Here is a 23,160-nt window from a genome sequence, read left to right on the forward strand (position 1 = left end):
TAATTTAGCACACGGTTATTGTGAAACAATAGGAAGAGCGCAAATAATCCACCGAGGATTTATTACGTTTCAATTTTAAGCAATAAACTTCTGGGATTCTAATCTTCACTCAGCCGATTAATATTTCAGATCAGTGTCACAGGAAAATGACAAAAAATAAACAACACACCTAAGCAAAGCAGCTACCACCGACAGACTCGCTGTCCACACACTTGGCTCCAGCGAGCACCAATTCACACACAACTTGTCCGTGCAATCTAACACCAAAATCCAAGAGTCGGTGAATACAAGATCAAAGCTTTATTTCAGCCGTAACACGTTATAGTAATGGATAATAATCCTTGAGCAAACAGAGTATTACAGTAATGAAGATCTTAGCATTACAAATATGTTAAAACAGCTTGCATTTGGGGTGGTATTTAAGGTCAAGTTGTATCTGAACACAACTATTAAAATATTATGAAACTTACCATTATGGAGTAAATAATGTTTTCTTTCAGACATAACCTCTCAAACTACATCCCATTTAATATTTTGTCTTATTTTTCAGTATCAACAAGCTCAAATTGAGCACCTACATCCCCGACTACACAATGTGAATGAAAAAGGAAAGAGGAACCATAAACTCATCTTTAATCTAGCTCCCAACTCCTGTGAAAACATGACCTCGAATAAATGCATTCAAGAGGATACTCCAGTAAGTGTCAAATATCGTGTCTCTAAGCCCTTCTATTTCATATATACTCTCAAATGAAATTAATAGGCTTCAGAAAGATTCTGTGGAGTAAGAAATTTCTTATCCTTGGGAAAACTAACATGCCTTCTGCTACTGCCCCCACAGCCAGAATAACTGAGAAAGCAAAAGCTGGGGAATGTGACGGTAGAGGTGACAAGATGGGTGAACAGGCTGTGCTCCTAGGCTAGTACGGTGGTTACTCATCTGCGCATAAACCTAAAAAAGGGTGATTAATTAGCTCTTCTTCTAAGATACTCGAGCATTAACTTACATAAAGGCAAAGCCATTTATTTCCCCCACTGCTCCTCTCTCAATTGCTTTCCCCCACCCACCAGGAGAGCACGACAAGCAAGAGGCAGGACCACTGCAGCTTATGCACACATACACACTTTAGCACAAAAGGGCAAGCAGCAAGTCAAGAATACAGAGTAACGGGTTATGTTATAAAGGAAAAAACATGCACCCAGGAATGGGTAGGAAACTACATACGATTAAAAACAAACAAATTGGGACGAGGTGGGGGATAACTGCACTGAATTTGTATTTTTGAAGTAACAGCTTTGACTCAGTGAAGGATACCCATTCAAGATCTCGTTTAATGCCAGTATTAAACCATATTGGTATCAATCAGTTTTTTGCTCTGTTGCTTTGGGTTTAAACACATTTAAGCTAACATTAAGGTGCTTTCTCAATTTTGTATCTATACAAAAGGCAGGTGGCAAGCTAGCTCAGTCACAGTAGAAGTTGTAGTAGAAGTTGTGCACTTGACAGATGTAACGGGAGACACCACGTAATTATGCACCCCGCTGCTGCTTGCCCCAAGGTCTGTGACTAATCAGGACACAAGCTTCTACCTTAGCGGCTCTGCTGTATGCCTCCATGCCCTACTACATTGCTGCTTTAGTCATATGCAATTGCATTTATTTCACTCAGCAGCATTTCGCTTTTCTGGGCATGTTCCTATATAATTTTCATTGCACTACCTATTTCTTCTACAACTATAGCACAGAGGAAAAAATAATTTCCTTCTTTGAACAGAAGACGATTTGATTTTCATCTTCACCTCTCAGCCCAATACAACAAAAATATCAGAAATACAGTATTGATTATCTAATAAAATTTGATACAATTACCTTCAAAGCACGCTTGTGACTAAGGAAAGTGTTTGTCTTCACTTTCATAGCAGTTAAACAGAGGCACAGCAGCCAGACCAACGCTGCCTGCAGGTGCCTTCCACTGCACACCATAAAATCCTCCTGCACCCAGCTGCCATGCCCCCACAGCCCACACTTTGCTTTCCTTCCATGGGAAAAATCAAAAGCAGCAAGGAGATGCAAGCATCTGCATTGTGTCCCAGTGTTCAGGCGGAGCCCAAAGAGATAAAGACCCAGATTATTCACACGTAGAAAGTACTTAGGGGCCCAGATTTTAGTTTAAGTGATTTCCCTTTGGATGCGAAGACCGGGATGAGTCCCAGTCTTTGTCAGCAAGTAACTGCTCACCCATCCCTTTTCTGGGAGGGGGGCACTGCATGTGCTTTATCCTTCTTGTCTGCTCAACTGGCTCCAATTATTTCCTTTTTAAATTTGAGCTCTGTAAGTCTGAGATACATACACATTCCCGCTAAATCAGACCGAGTACCACATTGTGATCTTACAGAAGAAAATATTACCAAGTTGTCTTTGTGACAGAACACTGAGTAGGTATAAAATTGCAATGGTCTCTCTGCCAGGTTTTTTTAAGCTCTCTGCTTGTAAGATGAAAGCCTAATTTGATATTTTTGTAGTTATATAACAGTTCTAATATTTTGTGACATTTTGTATTGTGACACTATAGATGAAATTGTCATCGGACTGACACCCTTTACTGTTTATTCCTTAATTACAACTGTTAACAACACTGCAGAGAAGCGTGCTAATCTGCCATCACATATTATGAAAACAACGTTATTGTTACAAACACCAACACCCACTCAACAGGATATTTCTAAGATGGCAGTTTCTGTAAAAACTTATCAGTTTAATGGACACTTCAATAGAAAAGTTTTAAATGAACTCTTAATATTCCCGTTGAAAATGTAAAATCATTTTTATATCAGAGATGAAGTTTTTATTTATTTATTTTCGTGTGAGTGATACTTCAGCTAATTTAAATTCAGACAAAAACTGAGTGCCTACTTTCAGGAAGATCACTGGCTGCAGATGTTGGTCCTTCGAGGCTACCCAGACTTCCTATAGTTTCCAGCTAGAAGCCTGTTCTCCAGCTCTGACTGGACCATGAACTCCCCACCACCTGCTAATCAGTGAATAATTCAATTATGTTTAATTAAATGAACACAGTTTCTAGTGCATAGATCTGAAGCAATCTGGACACTTATTAATGTTGCTAAAAACTACCTCAGTTTCAAGAAGTCCTTCAAACATCCCTAGTATAAAAATAATCTGCATCTCTGAGCCTAGTAAAATTAGTAATTACTACACATTGATACCATCAGACACTGGCAAAGGTCTTTTTTTTCCCCTTCCTTTTCCAGGTCGGGAGGTAGGAGAATGTTGTGTGTAAGATTAAAATTTAACAGACTCCAGCTGAGGTTCTTAATGCAAAACTTTTTTTTTCCTAGACATCCTTTGCTTCAGAAGGGTACAGTTCCTTCAGGCCAAGTCACACACCCAGAAGAATCTTCCACTGAACTGGTACTTTAAAAAGCACACATGCATGAATAGTGAAAGCTGCATAGAGTTAGCTGACTGTACAGTCAGAACTCACCAATACTGCACCTCTGTAGGAGGATGCTGAGGAGCAGTTCAGTGGCTGAGAAAGAAAGTGTTATCTCCGAGACTTCTATATGCTTGGGTTTTTTGACACTTGCTGCAGGCTACCTCTCTGCTCGCTTCTTTCAAACTTTTCATGCCTAAGTAAGAGATCTCACTTATAGATTGTCAACATAAAGAAAATAGCACTAAGAGCAGCCTAGGAGTAGCAAAAAATAGCCTAGATATTTGTTTACTTTTTCTTGTCTTTAACAACCCATTAGACAGGAAATATAAAGTAGGCAGCAAGAGGCTGGGAAAAGCAGAAACGGTTACTGGAGCAAGCTGTAGAAGCAACGAAAGTAGCAATTGCAAAAAAAATCAGGGAAAGCAAAAAGCACAAATTCAAGGTGTTCTTTCTACATCTGCTGCCATGAAGGTTTTTACACAGATTTCTAGTGCTAAACTGGGACTACTCTGACGCAAAGAGCCTGCCTCCCCTGTTAACAGTGAATTCCTCCCTTCTCCTTGATCCACAAAGAGGCACACAGCACAGATGACTAGAGTGAAGAAAGATAATGTATGAATTTGTCTTTACTTCTCACACTTACGTGGAAAAACAGAGGGTTACAAATAACCTAAGACTTTTCTTACACTGAGAAGTAATCACTTCAGTGGGTTTCTTAACCAGTGTTTCTCACTTTTGATTCTCAAAGTCCCTTCAAGAAGGATTGCTTCTCTCGTTGTAAGGAATGCTAGTCTAAGCTCTCCTAAAGCAAAAATAACACTGTTTAAATGTAAAGTGTTAGGCATGAGACAAAAGCAAACTCTCCAATGTACCTCATTTTCATTTCATAAGTAATGTACATTACAATTTAGTGATATGTTTTATTATATAACCTGGACAATCTTGCCCACATCAGCAGGAAGTTACAAAACAAAGTCAGAGTGTTTAATTTTGTGAGTCTTCTTCTGAGTAGCTTAGGTTCTGTTTTGTAGTTTTCAGTTTCTTAAAACCAACAGGAGCTTCTGCTCTTCCTAAAAGGAACTGTTCCCACTTGGGAAGAGACTCTTCTACTGATGCCCAATAGAGAGTCTGAGAAAGAAAAAAAATCAACTTAACTTAATCTGCACCACATGTTTAAAAACAATATAGACAGACAATGAATTATTAAGTCTTGCCTTATGAGTGAAACAATCCACAAAAGAACAAACTTATGCATGAAATTTCAAGTCTCTCCTATAGCACAGAACACCAGCCTGGAAGGATTTCATTCTGTATCATGAACTGCGAAGTGACTGAATATGCCCTCTTGTGGTAAGCAACAGATTAGTTTAAATCCCCACCACAGCTTTAAGAAAAATACTTTGTGACTGTAAGCTTTTCCAAATCACCTTTCATATTTAAATATATAAGTCAGTGACATTAAAATTCTAAAGTGGAAAAAACCCGTTTAATATTATAAACAAGGAGTGCTGCATAAATTGCTTTTCCTGGGAAAGTTTGCAATAAGGCAATTAATTGTTTCGAGTAAAATTTATGTGCTAACCCACTAGGTTACTATTCAAAATAATAACCAGTATTTGAATCATGAAAGGAAAAGAGGCTATATGGTTATCTTGTGGTCGGAAAAAATCTGTTTTATCTAACACTTTGCATTACTTTGTACCTCTAAGAAAGAAACTTGACTTCCATTTTATTTGCGGAATGGAAATACCATTCATGATTTGTGGTGTCAGTATCCTAAGGATAACTTGGTTGTTTGTAGAATTTTGAAGAAGAAATTATAAAGTGCCACCTCCTCCTCCCTTCCCCCCAAATACTGTGATCAAGAGCTGGATTAAACCAAGTATAGGTATTTTTAGATACCTATGCTCATTCAGAAAAAAAAAAGTAATTTATAGTAGAAAACATGTACGGTACATATGTATTAAACCTTTTTTTTTTTTTTACTTGTTTAAATATATAACGTAGAAGTAGTATACCACAGAACTGAACATCTCTCTACAGAGAATTAGATTCCTGGCTAATCATTCTGATCCTTACATGTAACTCAGATATAATTACAGCTCTTGCAGATTTACAAAAATATTTTCTTCAACAGATTTACTCAAAGAATCTTTTTTGACAAGCATATGTGCTGTCACACAAAACTACTCTGACTTAGCAAGCTGGGGATCCATTATAGCCATAACTTTCAAAGTATATTAATACAGACACATAGATGGCTGAGTGAAATATGCTCAGAAGTGTTTTGGAGCAAAGCATGCACCAGAATTTTGTACCATGAAAGAAAGTTTTCTTTTTTCTACTATTTATAGCACTCTGCACTAGAAGTATAAAAAAGGCTGAAATAGGATCTTCTGCTTCAAATAGTAACTCCATTCTCTCTAAAATTCTACCACTGCTGAAGAGCACAGATCTCTGCAGCCATCAGCAATTGCTCTGCACTCTCCAGTGTGCATAGACTTTGGTCTACGTCCCGTAAGCAGCTTAGCCACCTAACACAGGACAGATAGAAGCAAAATTGCCTAGTCCTAAACTGATCCAGGCATCTATAGAGGTGCCTTGAAAGTCCTCTAGGAGTCTAGAAGTGTTTCTGAGCACTGACAAAACAGGCTTAACCAAGTAGCTTGGCATCTTTCTCAGCACGATTCAAGACATATAGGTATCTAGGAAAAATGTATGCTTTTTTTCTAAAACCTCTAAAAAACACTGACAGCATTCTGAGCACGTACCCTGTGACAGTGACATGAAGCCATTTACAAAATACAATGACAAACTTTTAACAGCAACCAAACCAAGAAGTGATGTCTCTCATTTAAGTAACAGCGTAAGTATTCAAACACTTGCCCAGCAGGTGTGAGAACAACATACAACACACCTCTCCTCATCCGCTACAATTCATGCCTTTTCCATCCTTTGACAGCACCCTAGCACCCAGATCAGCATGGAGCATTCTGTATTGCCTGTGGAAACTAAACCACCGTGCAGTGTTGCACCCACAAACTGTTGGTCCAAAAAACACAAGCGGGAATCTGATTCAGTGGCCTTGTGGTTGGATGCTTAGTCTGTATCAGAGCTGTGTCCCTATATCCATTTCCAGGACTGCTCCTGTCCTCTTTATTCATTCATCACTGCATAACACTGAGAAAACAGTCCTTAGATCAGGGAACTGAAATCGATATGTTGGATCAGAACAATACTCAGCTCTCAGGCAACGATTCTTCAAGATTGCCTAAATCATATCCTTTAAGGATATCCTTAAATCATGCTCCAGGGACTACAGGTGAGAAGCAGAATTCCTGGTTTAGTGCTACTTTCCCTGAGATCCCGTACTATCTGATAAAATAACTGAAGTAAAAACTTCTCTGTTCAAGTTGATCAACTGCTGATTCTGAAATGTCAAGATGACGCTCTGCAGCATACCCAAGAACATATAAAACAAAGTAGCACTGACATAGAGTAGTTTCTATATTCACAATATTCGATTTTTAGTATTTTTCATTATAAATTTTAAGTTTATAAGAACCTGAAAGCTGCAAAATATTTCCACCACAGTGCTCTAGAATCTAGGGACCTTGCCCCTGAAGTTAGGTTCAGCTTGCTGCACAGTACACAGGCCTTTGGCTATACCAGTCACTGGATTTTAAAATCAATTATTTTCACTTTAAGAACATGCTTCGGGGGGGGAAAAAAAAGCAAAATGTTTCATAAACAGCAAACAAAAAGACAGAGTTCTAGGACTTACTTCTAAGTTAACAGTATCAGGATGTGGAAGTAAACACATTCTTTCTTGCAGCTTTTTTTCTGCTGCTTCTATATCCTAAAACACAGGCAAAGCACATTTAAAAACACTCTGGGAATATTAAAAAGATAATACACACTCACATAAAGGCATTTAAATTAATTAAATGAACATTAAGCTTAAACAGCATTCACATAACACTGGAGGTTCAAACCTTTATTTAGTCATTCTGAAATCCAGCTTGTGAGAATAATATCCTATTGTTTCTAAATACATTCACTGTAACTTTCTGATACAGGAATACATTTTATTACTGCATAAGTCTGTTGCTGTATAACTTATTCTCCCTGGACACTGGTATAAATTACAGTTAAATTCTGTTCTCTGTAACTTATGAAAATGGGGAGGGAGATGACACAATAGTTTGCTCTGTGCTGCATGGAAACTGAAGTCTGTACTTTAGCTACTGTAACTGTAAAGTAACTAGGCAAATTGTGTGCAAGATCTTTACTCCTCAAGACAAAGATGACTTGCTAATATGCATGCATAACATGTGCACAAAAATGTAGAGCTGCAGCAAGCTGTTCACCAGACAAACTTGGATGACAATGCACCTCACATAGCTTTCTTACAAAAATCAGTATTTGGGTTTCTGCTTGTCCAGTGGATGCGTGCTGGATTCACAAAGGCCTAAATAAATTTAAAAACTGCAAACAGCAGCAACAAACAAATAAAAACACCACGCCAAATTAGCCCCCCTCCCCTTTTAAAGTTCTGACCCATCCTTGTGGGCTTAGTTCCATACCCAAACATTGAAGAGATTGAGTGGTGGGCAGATGAAGAGAGACAGAAAGGGACGTGGGAGTGGGGTGTGAAGAAGCCAAAGCTGAACAGAGTGGAGGGGGAAAGAAAGTATAGCAGATGGCAGAGTTGGGAGCAGAGAGCGGGTGTGAAGAGTACAACAGAAAAACTAAATGAGAGAGGAAATTCCCCAAAGGGACTTCCCAAATATTCACCACCACTGCTGCCGAAAAGAAGAGTGAGATTCTGGAGGAGCATATCCACAAGAGAGACCAAACATGATTACTCGCATTGAATAATAGCCAATCTGAATATATCAAAAGCAAACAGCGCTCAACTCAAGTTTAGTTGGACAAATATGGCACAAATTCAGTCAGATATGATTAATAAAAGCAAAACACAGCCTTACTGCTAACTCAAGTTCAGTTTAGTAATACAGATGCACTTGGTTCAGTCACTCTACGATGTTCATCTTAATTCTATTTCACGAACTCTTTTTATACCGTGACTATATTTGTAATAACTTTCAGGAGAATCTTATCTAGGTAAAACTGTTCCCCCCCCTTTCCTGCAGGGAAGGGCACATCCTTGCAGGAAGCTAAGGGATGTCTGAGAAAGAGCAAGCTCGGTCTTGGATTTATCCAAATCCTGGCAAGTAGCAAGTGGCTGCCTCTTTTCAGGTGAGAGAGGAGTAAAAGGGAATCAACTTAGCAGGGGGGGGAAACGTGAACAAAACTGGAAGCAGTTTGGAGTCATGATGTCAAAACAACAGAAGACAATACTGAATTTATTAACCTAAGTAAGGTATTTTTCTGTTGCATGTGCTTGGAGCAGATATAACCTCAATAGCACCAAGTGAAGCTCTTATCAGCATGGCTCATACCAAGCCTGGAGAAGTTATCACCATACTGAAGAGCAGAATCAATCACTAACGTTCATTTCACATCCTTCCATAGGATTTTCCCCCTTTTGATCCCCTTCCTCCTAATTCCCATAGAAATTCCCACAGGAAGGAAGACTATCAATTAAAATCGTTATTTTTTTCATCCACTCAGTTAAGGCATTGGAATGTTTACGGTGACAGGAAATTATTGCATTTCAGGCAAAAAAAGAAGACAGCAGTTGTGCATATATGTTTAGTAGAAAAGGTCACTTTGGCATAGCCTAGATATTGGACGTGTCTTTTTGTTGCTCACTCGAGTTTGTATGTTGTGCAGTCTATTGTCATTCAGAATACTGATTTAATGACAGACAGTGAACAAAATTTTTGCTGGAAGGTGTAGGACGCTTTAGAAAATAACTAAGATTAGATGGCACTTCTTTCATGTCTCTGCAACTGGTAAACTTTGTAGGGAAACAAAATCCCCATCATCAATATAAAAATAAATACATCAGCAGTGTGAACTTTGGAAATAAAAGCAGCAAATTTAGTATGTCACAGCATAGAGGAAAAAAAGAGAGCATCTTACAGCGCTTTCCCTGAAACTACAAGGACTGGAACAAAAACAGTTCAAGACCCTTCCCTAGAGGTAAAATGGAAGGCATGACACATGCATCACTTTTAGGGGACCAAATTCAGCTGTCACTTATATTGATAACAGCCTGGCTGAATCCCACTTAAATAATTCTAGAATTGCATGATGTACAGGAAAGCAAATTCAGTTTAAGTTACCTATATAGTCAGTACCACTAAATAACATGAAATAGAAAATAAAGCATATGCTATAAGATGGTGCACCATAATACCAAAAAAAATATCTAAACACAAGAAATGTTACTGACAAAAAAGCCCATAGGTTAGATTAGAAATTCTGGTTGAATTTCTGCTTTTATGATAACACTATATGGGCACCAAGTGACACAGATTTCTCTGATCTATAGCAACCTAATTGCATCAATAAAATATTCTGGTAATTATGTTAAAATGCTGAACAAGTGCTTATAATGCTAAAATTTTAATTAAAAAATGTTTAGTTCCCTGCTTCCTACGATTAGAAAATTAATTTATTTTGAAATGCTTTCCTGTGCATAAATACCAACTAGCACAGAGAAACAAAAACGTCTTTTGCTATGATCACATACTGAAAACAACTGATTTTGCTTACATGCAGAAAAAAAGAAATGCAAATAAAAAAATAACACTTCATCATGTCCATGTATTTTTGAGTAGGCCAAATCAACAACTCTCCACATGGTAACTGTGAAATGTACAGTGCCTGGTATCAGGAACAATATTCTGAAGCTGGCACATTAATCAGTCTTGTTTTCAAGCTTCTCATATATTATTCTGCATAGATTTTTTTTTCTTTTCTATTCTGTTATCAGAAAGCATCTGCAGGAATGCATGCCTGTTAAAACCAGTATAAAATTAATAGATTTAAACTGATTTATGCTACTTTATCCTGCAACAGAATTTGTTTTGATACATATGTTTTTGCTTTTTTCCTGTACAAACACCAACATTTTTGACACTTGAAAGGAACAATTTTGAGGATGTGACAGAAGATGGCAAATATCTGTGTAACTGCAAAAATATTTACACTCTGTATATGTCTAAGCTATTGTTAACATTTCCAATACAACAAGCTTTCAGCATGCAGAAATATATCTTGCCTTTATTATGTTTGTCTGTGTATGTTAGCTGAGACTGCATTTGTAAGATACAACTTGTTTATGAAAAACTACATATGTGAAAAATAAATCTATTTTAATTATAAAATGCACATAGAAAAACATTAGTTATACTAGGTGAGATTACTAAATCAGTCAAACACGAACTATGGAACAAAGAAATAAGCAAGCCATCTCCTTCTACCCAGCCTCCCACTGAAGCACCCACACTTGTCTATACCCACAGAGGAGTTTGATTGCCCCAGCTCAGTCTGCAGCAGTTTAGCAGAGCCTAAGCTGCAACATCCTCCTCATCACACAATTGGTAAGAAGAAATCCCACATTGTGTGTTCTGCCTCGTCTGCCACTCCCTAAATATAGCTGCCATTTAAATACAAAGAGCACTTGCTTCAGAATTGTACCTAGCTGAAATGTGAACGTTTTTAACCTTCACTAGGTTCTGCACGAAGAAACAAAATCTTTGAAGGTTCAAATAAGTGTTTTTATTTTCTAGAGTAAAACTTTTAATTTCAAGAGATAAAATACACGCAACTCAGATGCGTAAGTGAGGTGCTGCAGAAGAGGTTTCAGCATTCTAGGCCCTGCCATCAAACTCACATATTTTAATTGCTAGTTCTCAAACATCCACTGAATTTACCTAGGAAACAAATCTTGCCTAAATACGATAACTGTTACGTAGAACAGCTATTAACATTACTAACAGTATCACCACTAGGAAGAGCCAGGAATACCAAACACAGCTTTTACAGACTTGCAGGTAAGATTCTTGAAGTCACTCTACACCTCCTTAAAGCCAGCATCTAACTGATCTTCTCCCACAGCTTCACACAACCAGGTTCCTACCCTGGCTTAACAGCATGCTAGATTGGTCAGCCCCGATTCCCAAATATATCCCCATCTCTGGAACTGGGTAAAAGGTGTAAAGGTGCTCTGAGTCTGACAAGACTCAGAGGCTGTCTTAGGCAGACATCTATGTAAGCATGTGCTGGATCTTTATGTGTACTTCAAAGAAAATAGCAGCAGCTGCCACCGCGAGGCTCATATAAGAAGGGCATGTAAAACAGGTAGTGGTGTCATCAGATAATAGAGACGTACTTTGGGTCAAGTTCGAGAAAAGGAACTCTAATGATAACAATGGAGCAAACACTTTCTTTTTTCAGTTCTCTGAGCTACAAAACTATGACATTTCAATTCAGTTGCAGAAACTTACATTTAAAAGTGCTGCATTCCTTTTACGAGCTGCATCAGCTGCTTGAGTTTGCCATGTCTTTTTAGTCTTTTTGTCTCCTAGATAAGTCTCCATCTGCTGTAGCAGCACTGATCTCTGAGACAGTCTACAAAGGAAAACATTTTGCTAAGTGGGTAGAACATTTTGCTCAGGAGCTAGAAAATAACCTTTTTACCTTACCCAGTTTTCTCAAAACTATGGGGCTAATTAAGCCGGCTGTAGGGTGGGTGTGCTGGGGGAGGGAAAAGGTACAGGCAGACACCACCTGCTGTGCTTGCATGAAGCTATAGCATTGCAACCAGCAGTCCTCATATGCTAAGGTGCTTAGAAGCACCGAATCTCTCAGAACAGGAAAGACAGGGTGGGTTGGGGTGACTTGATCAGTACTACTCTTGCTCATCGGCAAGTGCTAATTGTTATAAGAAAAGCAGATTTTTCTGAATCATTACTGTATTCGCTTCACAATCTGCATTTACAGGGCAACAAAGAAGCAGTTCTGTAATTGAGGCACAGAGTGACAGAAACCAGCTAAGAATTCAATGGCGATAAGAGGTTGAAGAGAGATCTTAAACCAGTACCACCACTGGAAGTCAAAAACCTCATCAATCTCAATACTCATAACAGCAGTCAAGGATGCTAATTCCAGTAGTTCATGAAGGAAGAGTGCCACCTCCTGGAACACCGACCCCTTGTTAAATACTGCTGTGCCCTCTAAAGGTACGATTTGATGCTCACAGGATGGCCGGGGAGACCTCCTAAAACCACAAGGCAGACTGACCTGAGGCCTGCCATGCCACTGAAGCCATTACTTACATCTCTTCGTGTCTTCTAGCAAGGTGAACCTCCTGAGCCAAATAGGATGACATTTTCAGGTTGCCTGTCCCCGTTTATCACTGTATTAAAAGGAAAACCAAGTGAAATTCAGGTTTTCCAAAGACACAACATTTACTTTTCAGTAGTAAAGCACTCCAAGTTAACAGTTGCATGCACAATATTTAGATAATTTATCAGCTCTGTAAATAAAATCTGCTTATAAATTTTAATGCCCACCACAAGATGTTGTAGTTTGAATACACACACTACTAGTGCCCGCAACACATTTTAGTAAAATCTTGTGGAATTCTAATACTTTGGGGTAACTCAAATTTGGCTTTCAGGTTTCACATTTAGTGTTAAGCGGTCCCGAGTTTCAGTTGCTTACAACCACACGCAAACTTAGTGCTTGTGTAATTCGTGTATTACTCCTTACAACAGCGATTTCTGGCTTCTGTCATGTTATTCCAAACACAAAGTTGGAGTTTTAATTAATGTTTATAGCAACTTCTCACACACTCAGTGCCTTATTCATAGGGCAATATGGGAAAGTACTGACAAATAACTGAAGTTAGTAAACCAGTTTCATTTTTGAGTACTCGAAGAAACAGGGAAAACCTTGAGCTCAGCTCTTCAGTAAGGCAGATGACTGTATGGTAGATGTAGCAGTAGTAGTACAGCAGATGACCGAATATAAAGTTAAATTCTTTACAACTTCATGGTTTTTTTGAGGTGTAAAGGAGATCACGTGCCCAGCCCACACCCAAGTCAAGAGCCTACAGCACTTTTCAGAAGGATGGAAGCGTTTTACAGCCAATTAATGATTTCCCCCTCAGATGTGACCACATTTCTGTCATGGAAATAAACCTAAAGAGGAGAAACCACCACATGAAGGATGGGAGAGATAAAAGATCAAGAAATTTGACCATTTAGGGGACTCTGACAGAGGCTCACACATAGCTTTGGAGCAAGTTATTTACATGAGGACTGCAACTTAAGCAGACACCGCCCTGTGGCGATGATCCCCCCCCCCCCCATGGCCCTCTCTCCTCAGGAGCTGCCCTGGGGTGGGGGGGGGAGGAGGGAGGGGCGCCCAGAATTGGCGGGAAGGGCGCTGCCTCAGGGGGAGCCGCCCCTACCATTAGGTAGGGGGGAGGATCCGAGAGCCCGTCGGCATGTGCCACTCCGTAAAAGCGCGGGAGGGGAAGGCGAGAAACAAGGGAAAATGAGAAGAAAAGCCCCCAAACTTCGGTTACCTTCAGCTTTGGCGGTTTCCAAAAGCGAAGCAACCACCCACCATGGCCTCCGCGACGCCTCGGCCTCCCCCCTCCCGCTGCCATGGAAACGGCCGGAAAGGCGGAACCGCGCCCCGGCCCTCGGCTCCCCATTTGACTGGGGGATCGGAGGAGTGACAGGGGCGGGGGCCAATCAGGGACGGCGGGCGGGCTGAGGGGGCGGTTCCGAGCGGTCGCGCGCAGCGACCGTTATTGCTGAGGGGACACTGAGGAGGGGGGGCGGTCAGATTGTGTCGTCGTGTGTCGGGCGCTGTCCGGCGATAGCCACCGAGTGAAACACTCGGCAGCAGTTTCAATAAACTTTATAGACTTCGCAGCCCGAGGATGGCAAGGAAGAGCGAGCCCAAAAGTGGCACGGAGCGGTTGCCGTGGGTTAGCACTGCCTGTTCCTCAGGGCCTACTCATCCCGGCGCCGGGATCTGTAGTGACGTACCTGTGTGTTTGAGGCAAATAATACTCGTCTACGCAAGGCGTAGCATCAGATTTTTGGCCCAGAAAGCATACTGTAAATTACAGCCAGATTCTTGGCATGGGATTTCAAATCCTGTGGTGAGAGCTTGCCCTCTGCCTGAGAGCAGAATTTCTTCCACGCCTCAGAGCTCAAAAAATTGCTGAGGCGGACTTGGCCTTCTATTCAAACCTCTGACAAAATGTACTTTATAAAAAGGCCCAATTATTCTACTTCTTGTGAACATCTTTAAAGAAAACACAAACCAGAAAATTGTGAGCCGAAGTGCGATTGAAAGTACATTTTTTCTTCACTTTCTGCATTGTTGCCTGATAGATCTATGCACATTTGAAGGTGCAGGTTATACCTAAAAGTTGCTCTGAAAGAGCTCGTCTTCACTGCCTTCTTTTAAAATATTATCTAACCCTTTTAAGATGGCTCATGGCAGGCCTTCCTGACTGCTAATCGGAAGGTTTTTGTTCTGATCCTTCAGCTTTATCTCTTTTTTGTTCCCTAATTTTATATTTCTGGAACAAATTCACATTTCACTTTGTGACATATAATTAAGTAGAAATTCTTTAATGTACTTGTCAACTTTCCCCTGCTTATTGCAGCATTCAGGATAACTAGTACTTAAAATCTTCATTTGATTCTTTTACGGTTGTGATATGAAGACAAGACCTCCCAATAAATGAGATAGGGGAGTGGAGCCTTTCCTCATTTCCAGTGGCTTGAAAAACTAATAGTTACAGTTCCACCATGTTTAATGGCAAGCCTAAGTGTTTGCATGGTCTACGTTGAGCTACACCAGTTGTCCTTAATGGCAGTGATCTTTCTTGTAGCATTAAATGGATTTCAGAAAGAATGGAGAGAAACTGAAGTTTGGTTTACATAAACCATTATGTACGCCACTTGTAGACAGTGCAAAGAACATTTTAGTTAAGCTGCAGCTACCGTCAGTTGTTCAGCGTTGTGGAAACACGGGCAGGATGAAAAACGAAATTTCTTAATGACTACTTCAAGTGACTGGGGGATGAGACACTCAATAAGTCATCAATAGCTAATGAGCTATAAACTTTGCATTTAGTTTTTCAGTATTAATGTTCTTTTTCAGCCTAGCCTGTTTTAGTTCCAAACTTGTCAAGAATATCATCTCTAAACTTATTTTTAAAAGCAAACCGGCAGCAACCAGCAGCAATCCCCACAGCAGCCTGTTTTGAATAGGTGGAGCGCCAACACTGAAGGCCATGGGGGTCATTGCCGAAATGGGGCTTTATAGACAAGAGGGACTGACAAAAGGAATGTTAAGATACCTTCATATCTGAATGTGCTGGCACCTAACTCTTCCTTGGCAGCAGGCTTATGTAGGAGGGTTAGGCATGAGAGCTTTTCTCCATAGTCTGTGAGTGCCTAAATACGGATTGAAGACTTACTGCTAGTACTGAAATTGTGGGCATTGTGACCCGAGGTTTCTCTTAACCCCCGCAATTTGGTTTTGCTCTGAAAAAATTGAGAGTTTTTCCAAGAGAAAGAAGTTGGTGCATTGTAACGCTAGGTGGCACTTAAACACAGCTAACAGAGTCTCTTCGATCTTGCAACACACAAAAACAGTCAAACACATTCTGTTCTAACATGCAGTTAATTATATCCTCAAAATGATGTCTTGGATTGATATTACTAAACAAACATGTATAAAATGTAATTACAGACAAGTGAAATAAATACTGTAGGCTTATAATTGCAAGATATGGGGTTTTTTGCTTGTAATATGCTACACACCTGTGCGTAGTTTATATAGCTAGTATTTTATTTTGTCATTTTTGCTAACATTTAGAAGGGCACAGTTTAGCTTTATGTGCTTTTATTTACTGGTACCAATTTGTGCCATATGTCAGTTAAAAAAAAAAAAAAAGAATGTTTTTATGTATTTGGATTTTAAGACAGGGGTACTTCTAACGGAAAATAATAAGAAAAGAGTTTTTTATATAAAAAAAATTAAAAAACTTTAAAAAAATGCATACATGTTTTTTATTTTATTTTATTTTATTTTATTTTATTTTATTTTATTTTATTTTATTTTATTTATTTTCTGATTGCTTTTCTTTCTTTACTTGCTTTTTTGGCAGTACACCTGTATTGCTATAATATCTTTATAGCCATTTGGAGGTCTAAAGTCCATCTGTTCATAAACATTCCTTATGTGATATCTTTGGTAAAATACACCAGGCCTACGGGACAGTCCAAGAGCCATGAAATCCCATCAGAGTAGCTTGTGGTCGTCACCCTGGGTTCTGGCAGTTTCTCTTATCAGCTGGAGAAGTGGGGGACAGCTGGTGGCATTTCAGACAACTGCACAAGTCCTGTGCAAAGCTGCTTGATGTTACTTAAAGCTAAAAAGGCTAGGATGTGCACGGAAATGTCCTCCCAGTTAAGGGCCAAGCTAATAAGGCATCAAACCGAAAAAGTGCAAAAATTACCTTGTTCCTCTTCCCCTCACATTCCAATATTCAGGGAGCTGCTCTCAGCCTGGCTGTAAGCAGGACCCATCTCACTCTGTTCAGGGTTGCAATGAGTTGGCTTCACCGCAGGAGAAAGATGTGAGTTGAGCTGATGCTCATAAACAGTTGGGCAACCCAACAGCGCGTCCTTGTATTGGCATTTTGTTATTTGGCAGCTGAACGCGTGTATCTGCTGTGGGAAAGACTGGTACGGGCATCAACGTCAAACGCTTGGTTGAAAGAAAATTGCCGATGCGGTGCTGTGTGCTTAGACAAAGCAGTGTGAGCACGCTCGTTGGAATCGCCCCCAGACATCACGACACCCATCTGAGGTGATCCAGAACCCGAAGAGCAGACCAAGATGTGGTCTGTGCACCAGATGGATGCACCGCAGCTGCCAGCAATCTACAATTGTGAAGGAACTTTCTCGACGTGAAGCCACCAAAAAAACACTGTCAGCTTCACACCTGGGAACGTGATCTCACTGCAGGGTTGGAAACGAGCACACATGCCCAGCAGCTGGTGCAAAAGTAGTTGGCCAAACTATAGACAGTTGAGTCAAGTTCTGAACAAGAGTTGGAAGGGCTGGGGAAGAGGAAGAACTGATAGCTGTAAGAGCACAGAGCTGGTGGGACTCCAACCCAACTCCAACAACTCGTCGTGTGCTCTTGAAAGCGCAGTGTAAAAGTGCTGATCAGGCCAGGCCTGGCCTCGTCCAATGCCAAAGAAAAAAAAAAAAAGGTTGTAGGAGAAGGGCATAAAGAACAGAATATTTTCTTTATGCTTCAAGTAGCAATAAAAACCTGGCAAATAGGATGGACCTAAGATAATCAGCATTCAGCTGAAAATTAATCTATTTATTTATTTGTTTGTTTGTTTTTGAGAAAGATCCTTTAGGTTCTGGAAGTGTCTTTCCAGTAGTAGTTGATGTGAAATATGAACTAGCTTAGACAATACACAAGAGTTTACTGACGTACCCATTCAGTATTGTCAAGGGGATACAATCCATGCCCCAACAGGTGCTTTGCATCTGTAGTTTCTATGCCATAGCTACTTCTTTTTGAAGATTTCATGAAAATGGTTTGGCCCTTGAGTAGTAACAATAAGCCTTCTGTTAAAAAAAAAATAAAAAGAAAAGAAAAAGAAATCCACAGACCTCCACTGACTTTAACAGATGTACAGGTAGAAGAATGTTTTACATGTAATTATAACAACTATTTATAGTAATTAGCTTGAATTTAATTGCTTCTCAGCATGCTAAGATAGTAAATTACAGCTTTATTTCAAACAACTCCTGTTGTCTGTTTTTCTTAAACTGAACACAGGAAACCCAATAAAAACAAACATGTGGAGCATCACCGTTCCCGGTTCCTGTCTCAGTGTGTCAAACAGGGATGCTTCGCTTTGATCTTACACACGACACTTCCCTCATCCATGCAGAGGATCCAACCTTGCTTCCCTTGGCACTGAAAGCCTTCTCCTCCTAAGAGCAACGGGAGACCACAGCGAGATTACCCTGAAACAAGCCAGCACTTGCCAACCTTCACGTGAATCCAGTCTTGGGCAGGCACCGCTGGCTCTTCCAGCCATTGTCCAACTGCTTTGGGCAATAAAATTGGGCAATAAAGCGGACTCCTTAGCATGGTGTCTGCCCGTGCCCCGGGACTTCCAGCATTCATCCCTTTGCACTGGGTGTACGAGTCAGCATAGAGCTTTCACCCAGTGCAAGTAATGTTGTTGCCATCTGGTCTAACAAAGAAGTTGTCTTGTTCTGTAATGGTGGTACATCTACAGAAGCAAAAAATACTCTGAATTTTAAAACATGCATTTATGTGACTGTCAAGATGCTTGATATTAATAGCTCGACTTTACTGTAAGCAGAGGTAGAAGAAATAACACCACCTTCACAGCGCTGGCACAGTTTCCCTAAGAGCTGAATTCTCAGCCAATAGTTTCTGTCTCTGTTTTTTGCCATAAAAACCTGAGCAGGAAAGTTCTATTTTTTATTTCAGTTTAGATTTTGAATGCTTTTATTATGAGTTTCCTCAATCCCTGAGAGAAATTAGAGAGGCAACAATGCTGCTCCTATTGCATAACACCAACATTTACTGACAATAAAAATAACTGAAGTTGCACAAAAAAAAAAAAAGTTTCTATTAAACCCTTTTACTAGGTTGTTGTTATGAAAGTTGAATTTCTCATTTTTTACAAAAAAAAAAAAAATCCCTCTTTTTAAAGAAAGGTCACTCAATCTTTTTGGAACGATTTAATAAATGACTTTTTCCCCTTTTACTAAATTTAGCCTTTTGTTGAATTGTTTCAGTTCCTATTAAACCTTCACAAAAATGTACTTTCTATTATGTTTCTTCTAATAGGTTTCCCAGCCTTATAACTATAATAAATTTGTCAGTCTAGCTCCAGTGAACACTGGACTCCTAAATCCTACCACAACAGATTATAAATATAACCATTTCTAAACCCTTTCAAGAAGTTTTACCCTTTCTTTCAACTCGTTTTATGTACTCAGCAATTCAGTGAAAATAACCTTTCGGAGTCATTCTTTAAACTCTTTTTGTGGTGCTAGCGCAGTCTGCTCATTTGATCAGTCAGTTAGAAAACCCGAGTTCTGCTCCCACCTCTGCCACCGCAGATTCAGCCTGAACCAACTCACTTAAAGTCAATGTTTCCTTAAGTGTTCATTTAGAGGAAATGACCAACTTGACCCATATAGGGCCTGATTTCCAGAGTACTCAGAACTGCGATTTAAATCATTTGGAGTGGTGCCCTTAGCACTGATAAAAAAACACGCCTGAAGACATCGTGTTAGGTAACCAGAAAGGAAGACCCTCAAAAGGAGCTTTTACAACAGATACACAAACACGCTTTGTTTGACTGATCTGTTTCCTCTAGCTTGCGTCTATGATTATTACTATTGTTATTGTTATTTTTTTTTTAGGAGAGAAGGAATTATGCTTCTTTAGCAAACAAAACACTCCTTTGATAAACAGTTCTCTTCAGGACGTGTTTTAAAGTTTGCATTAATGAAAACAAACTATAACAAAGCCTTTAGAACATTAATAACCACACTAAAAGCAGAAATGCAAGCAGTGTGATCATATAAATTTAAGGAAAGCAGACAGAATCTAAATATCTCGAGCCCTGTGTCATAAAATGAATCAACTCAGCTTTATAACTCTGTATAAAGAATAAACAGCAATGCATCATATTTGCTTTGTATGAATGAATGGGAAGCAGAGAGAGGCAAGGCTTATCTAAGTAGTATTAAAGCTTAATTAATGGAAACTTCCCGAGGACACAAATAATCTTCATCAGTCCTGAATTACAGCATAAACTCCATCCTTCAATTTAAACTCGCTTGTCAGGCCTACCCATAATCATAAAATGGAGGAAAAGATGAATTTCTTCACCCGTCTTTCCTTTTGAGAGAATTATGTAGCTGAGCTCCTCCAAGCCTGCTCGAGTTAGCTCTACTTGTTGGAACAGCTCTAAGTATTATGCTTTGTTTCCAGTCACCTGAGTTCAAGAAAAATGAATTCAAACCAAAGAGGGATACAAAAAGATTTAGGACGATCAAGGTAGTGGAGCAAATTTGCTTTGTGAGCTGAGATTTATCAAAACAAGATCAGGAGAAGTATCTTGATTGTTTTCCTATTCATACACGAGTAGTTGTTCACATCAGAGAAAAATGAGTGTTTTAAGCAAAGAGACAGAGCTAGCAGAAGAACAAATGGATGTAATTAATAAACCTCAACAGAGGAGTCTGAGGAACGTACCTAAGCATCCGACAAGTGAACTTCGACAACAGCCTACTAGAAGGAGTGGAAGGGGAGGGTGGGCAGGAAAAAAGGTTCATTTTAACCTAGACCTTGATTGGTTTGTGACCGGGAGCCTGTGACGTGGTTTTCTGCGTGACTCGGCGCACTAAAGGGAAGTCCAACTTGCAGAGCCCGTCCAACAGCAAGCCTGTGGCAGCAGCCGTGTCCTGCTGAGCAGCGCTGCTGAAACTTCAGAGTAACACCACAATGTCAATATGTAATAGCTGACGGTTGTGTCTGAAAGAGGAACTGTGGAAGCTACAGTTCCAAGTCACCTGCTGCTCTGCGCCTCTAGCTATGGGTAGTATTGCCGGGGGAAGATGGGCAATAAACATTGCACTGCACAACCTCTGCAGTCTGCTTCCATTTGCCTGCCAAGCCAGCCTGCTGGCTGCTGACACCAAGGCTATGGAGGTGTGTAGAGAATTGCCACGCTATTCAGACGTTGGAAAGAGAATGTTTTTTTAATTTTTTTTTTAAATAAATCTGTGTTGTGAAGCTCTTTCTGTCAGCATAGGCTTCCTAATGTAAACTTCCCTGCGCTGTGATCTCAATACGAGTTTTGTACTACAAAGTACATGACGTTGTTTGTAGTTGGCTGTTTGTCTGAACCCATTTCATAGCCTAAGGCACAGAAAGGCAGGTGAATTTAAATCCAAGCTTTCAAGTTGGTTTCCAAATGCTGTCAGTTTAAAATATTAAAATAACGGCAAGTTCTAACAACATCCTCAAATTTCCTTGCCCAATTGGGTATCTTTGTCTCTGCTGAACAGAGCTCTATTTGCGATCAGAGTTATGGACAGCACGGTAGAGTCCAGGCTTTGAAATAACTGGCTAAAACTGTCAGTGCTGCCATTGACATGAAAAGGGTCAACGCTTGGATTTCTGCCCTTTATGGTTCAGCTTAGCAGTAATGCAGTAGAGGAGGTTTTATTCGGAAAGATGAAGCAGTAAGCTCAGACAGAAATATAAGAAAAGAAATACAGTCTAAGGAATGAGAAAATGAAGGAATATCATTCATTTTCTTCATTAAACCATATCACAGAAGGTTATCTGATGCTTGGATTGTCAGTTACTGAAAATGGACATGACTCTAGCAAAAGCTGGAAAGTTGCATCAATTTATATCAGCTTTTTTAAAAGAAAATGTTTATCTAATTAAATGAGGTTTGCACAGTCATGTTCTGCATGTAGGTACCTGCACACATACATGCACACCTTTCCTTAACATCTCTGTCTTCAATAATTGTTGACGTTGACCAATTGCAGCTAAGTTTGACACCAAGACTGCTAGCCTCAAAGTCAGTGCTGTCCTAAAAGTTTTGTGGCAATGGATGGCTATGCAGGGAGGAAGAAAGGCTATAAAGAGAGCTTACCCCTTAATAGATGTCAGAAGCTCCATGTAGGTTATTTTTTCCTCCAAATCAAATCCATAGGAAACCAGGTTCTATTATTCATAGAGCTGCTTATTTAATTAAAATTTTATTGTATTTAGAGCAACCAAAATGAAACGAGTTTATATAGGCAATCAAGCGATCTGTTGCTAAAATATGGACTCTCGTATAAATCAAGCAGTTAGGGAGATGCCCTAAATTTCCTCTCTGGAAATGGCTCTCCATAATTGGCTAATCTCTCAAAATAATTTGTGGTACCTTCTTACATGTTGTGCCAACTGGAATAATCAAACAGGGCTGATTAAAATTACGCTTCCCCAGTTCTATTTAAAATGGGCACTTCATAACTTTTATATACTTTGAATTGGATGTTCTAGCCTCTTAGAAGGGACTGCTGTCCCTGCGCTAGAGGAAGCACAGTTGAGTGATGAAAACATCTCAGTCTCTGTTCACGTCTAGAGCCTGTGGGTTTTAATTGTAGGAAGTATCATGGAAGTGTTGGGATCCATGGCCCCAATCCCACATGGCATGCAGAAAGTTGCAAGGTACATCACGACAAGGTGCTGAAGGTACCTCCCAAAAACATAATCCTGAATGTAATGTGCTTGTTCATTGAATAATATATATATATATATATTATATATATATATATGTATTAATAACATTTTGGGGGCACATCTCCCACTGCAGGTACAGCATAGAGTTAGGTGTAACATTCATTTAAAATAAGAGGCCAAATGAAGGAAATAAACTGTAGGAATTCATTCAGTAAGGGAATTGGGTATTTTTGATAAATAAAGACCCAGCTAATTTCACTTGGAACAGTAACTCTGGAGTCATACAGGCCAGGAGCTCTTCCATCTCATCTTTCTGAAGATGCACAATGGGGGAGACCCACAGTGACTCAGCAAAGACAACTTCTAAAGGACTTCAGCTCACCTCCATTGCTGCTGGCGCATCACCCAAAGTCTCTTTCCTGAAG

At 39.7% G+C, this 23,160-nt stretch overlaps 1 protein-coding gene across 5 annotated transcripts in view; it reads right to left on the reverse strand.

Moving 5' to 3' along the window:
- The window catches only part of CEP15 (centrosomal protein 15), a 28,838-nt gene extending 14,774 nt beyond the window's left edge, over positions 1-14,064 (reverse strand). For 2 of the 5 annotated variants that reach the window (XM_068694003.1, XM_068694006.1), the window contains exons 1-3: positions 13,965-14,064; positions 12,709-12,788; positions 11,878-12,001 (exon numbers count right to left, since the gene is read on the reverse strand). In XM_068694003.1, coding sequence (XP_068550104.1) covers positions 11,878-12,001; positions 12,709-12,761 — 177 coding nt within the window. In that variant the 5' untranslated portion in view covers positions 12,762-12,788; positions 13,965-14,064. Of the gene's footprint in view, positions 1-285; positions 4,583-7,238; positions 7,314-11,877; positions 12,002-12,708; positions 12,794-13,964 lie in introns of those variants that run through there. The other 3 variants (XM_068694007.1, XM_068694008.1, XM_068694004.1) reach the window with 3 other exon arrangements.
- Positions 14,065-23,160: the final 9,096 nt, after the last annotated feature.

Source organism: Anas acuta, chromosome 11 (genome assembly GCF_963932015.1).
Source record: "Anas acuta chromosome 11, bAnaAcu1.1, whole genome shotgun sequence".
NCBI classification, from domain to species: Eukaryota; Metazoa; Chordata; class Aves; order Anseriformes; family Anatidae; genus Anas; species Anas acuta.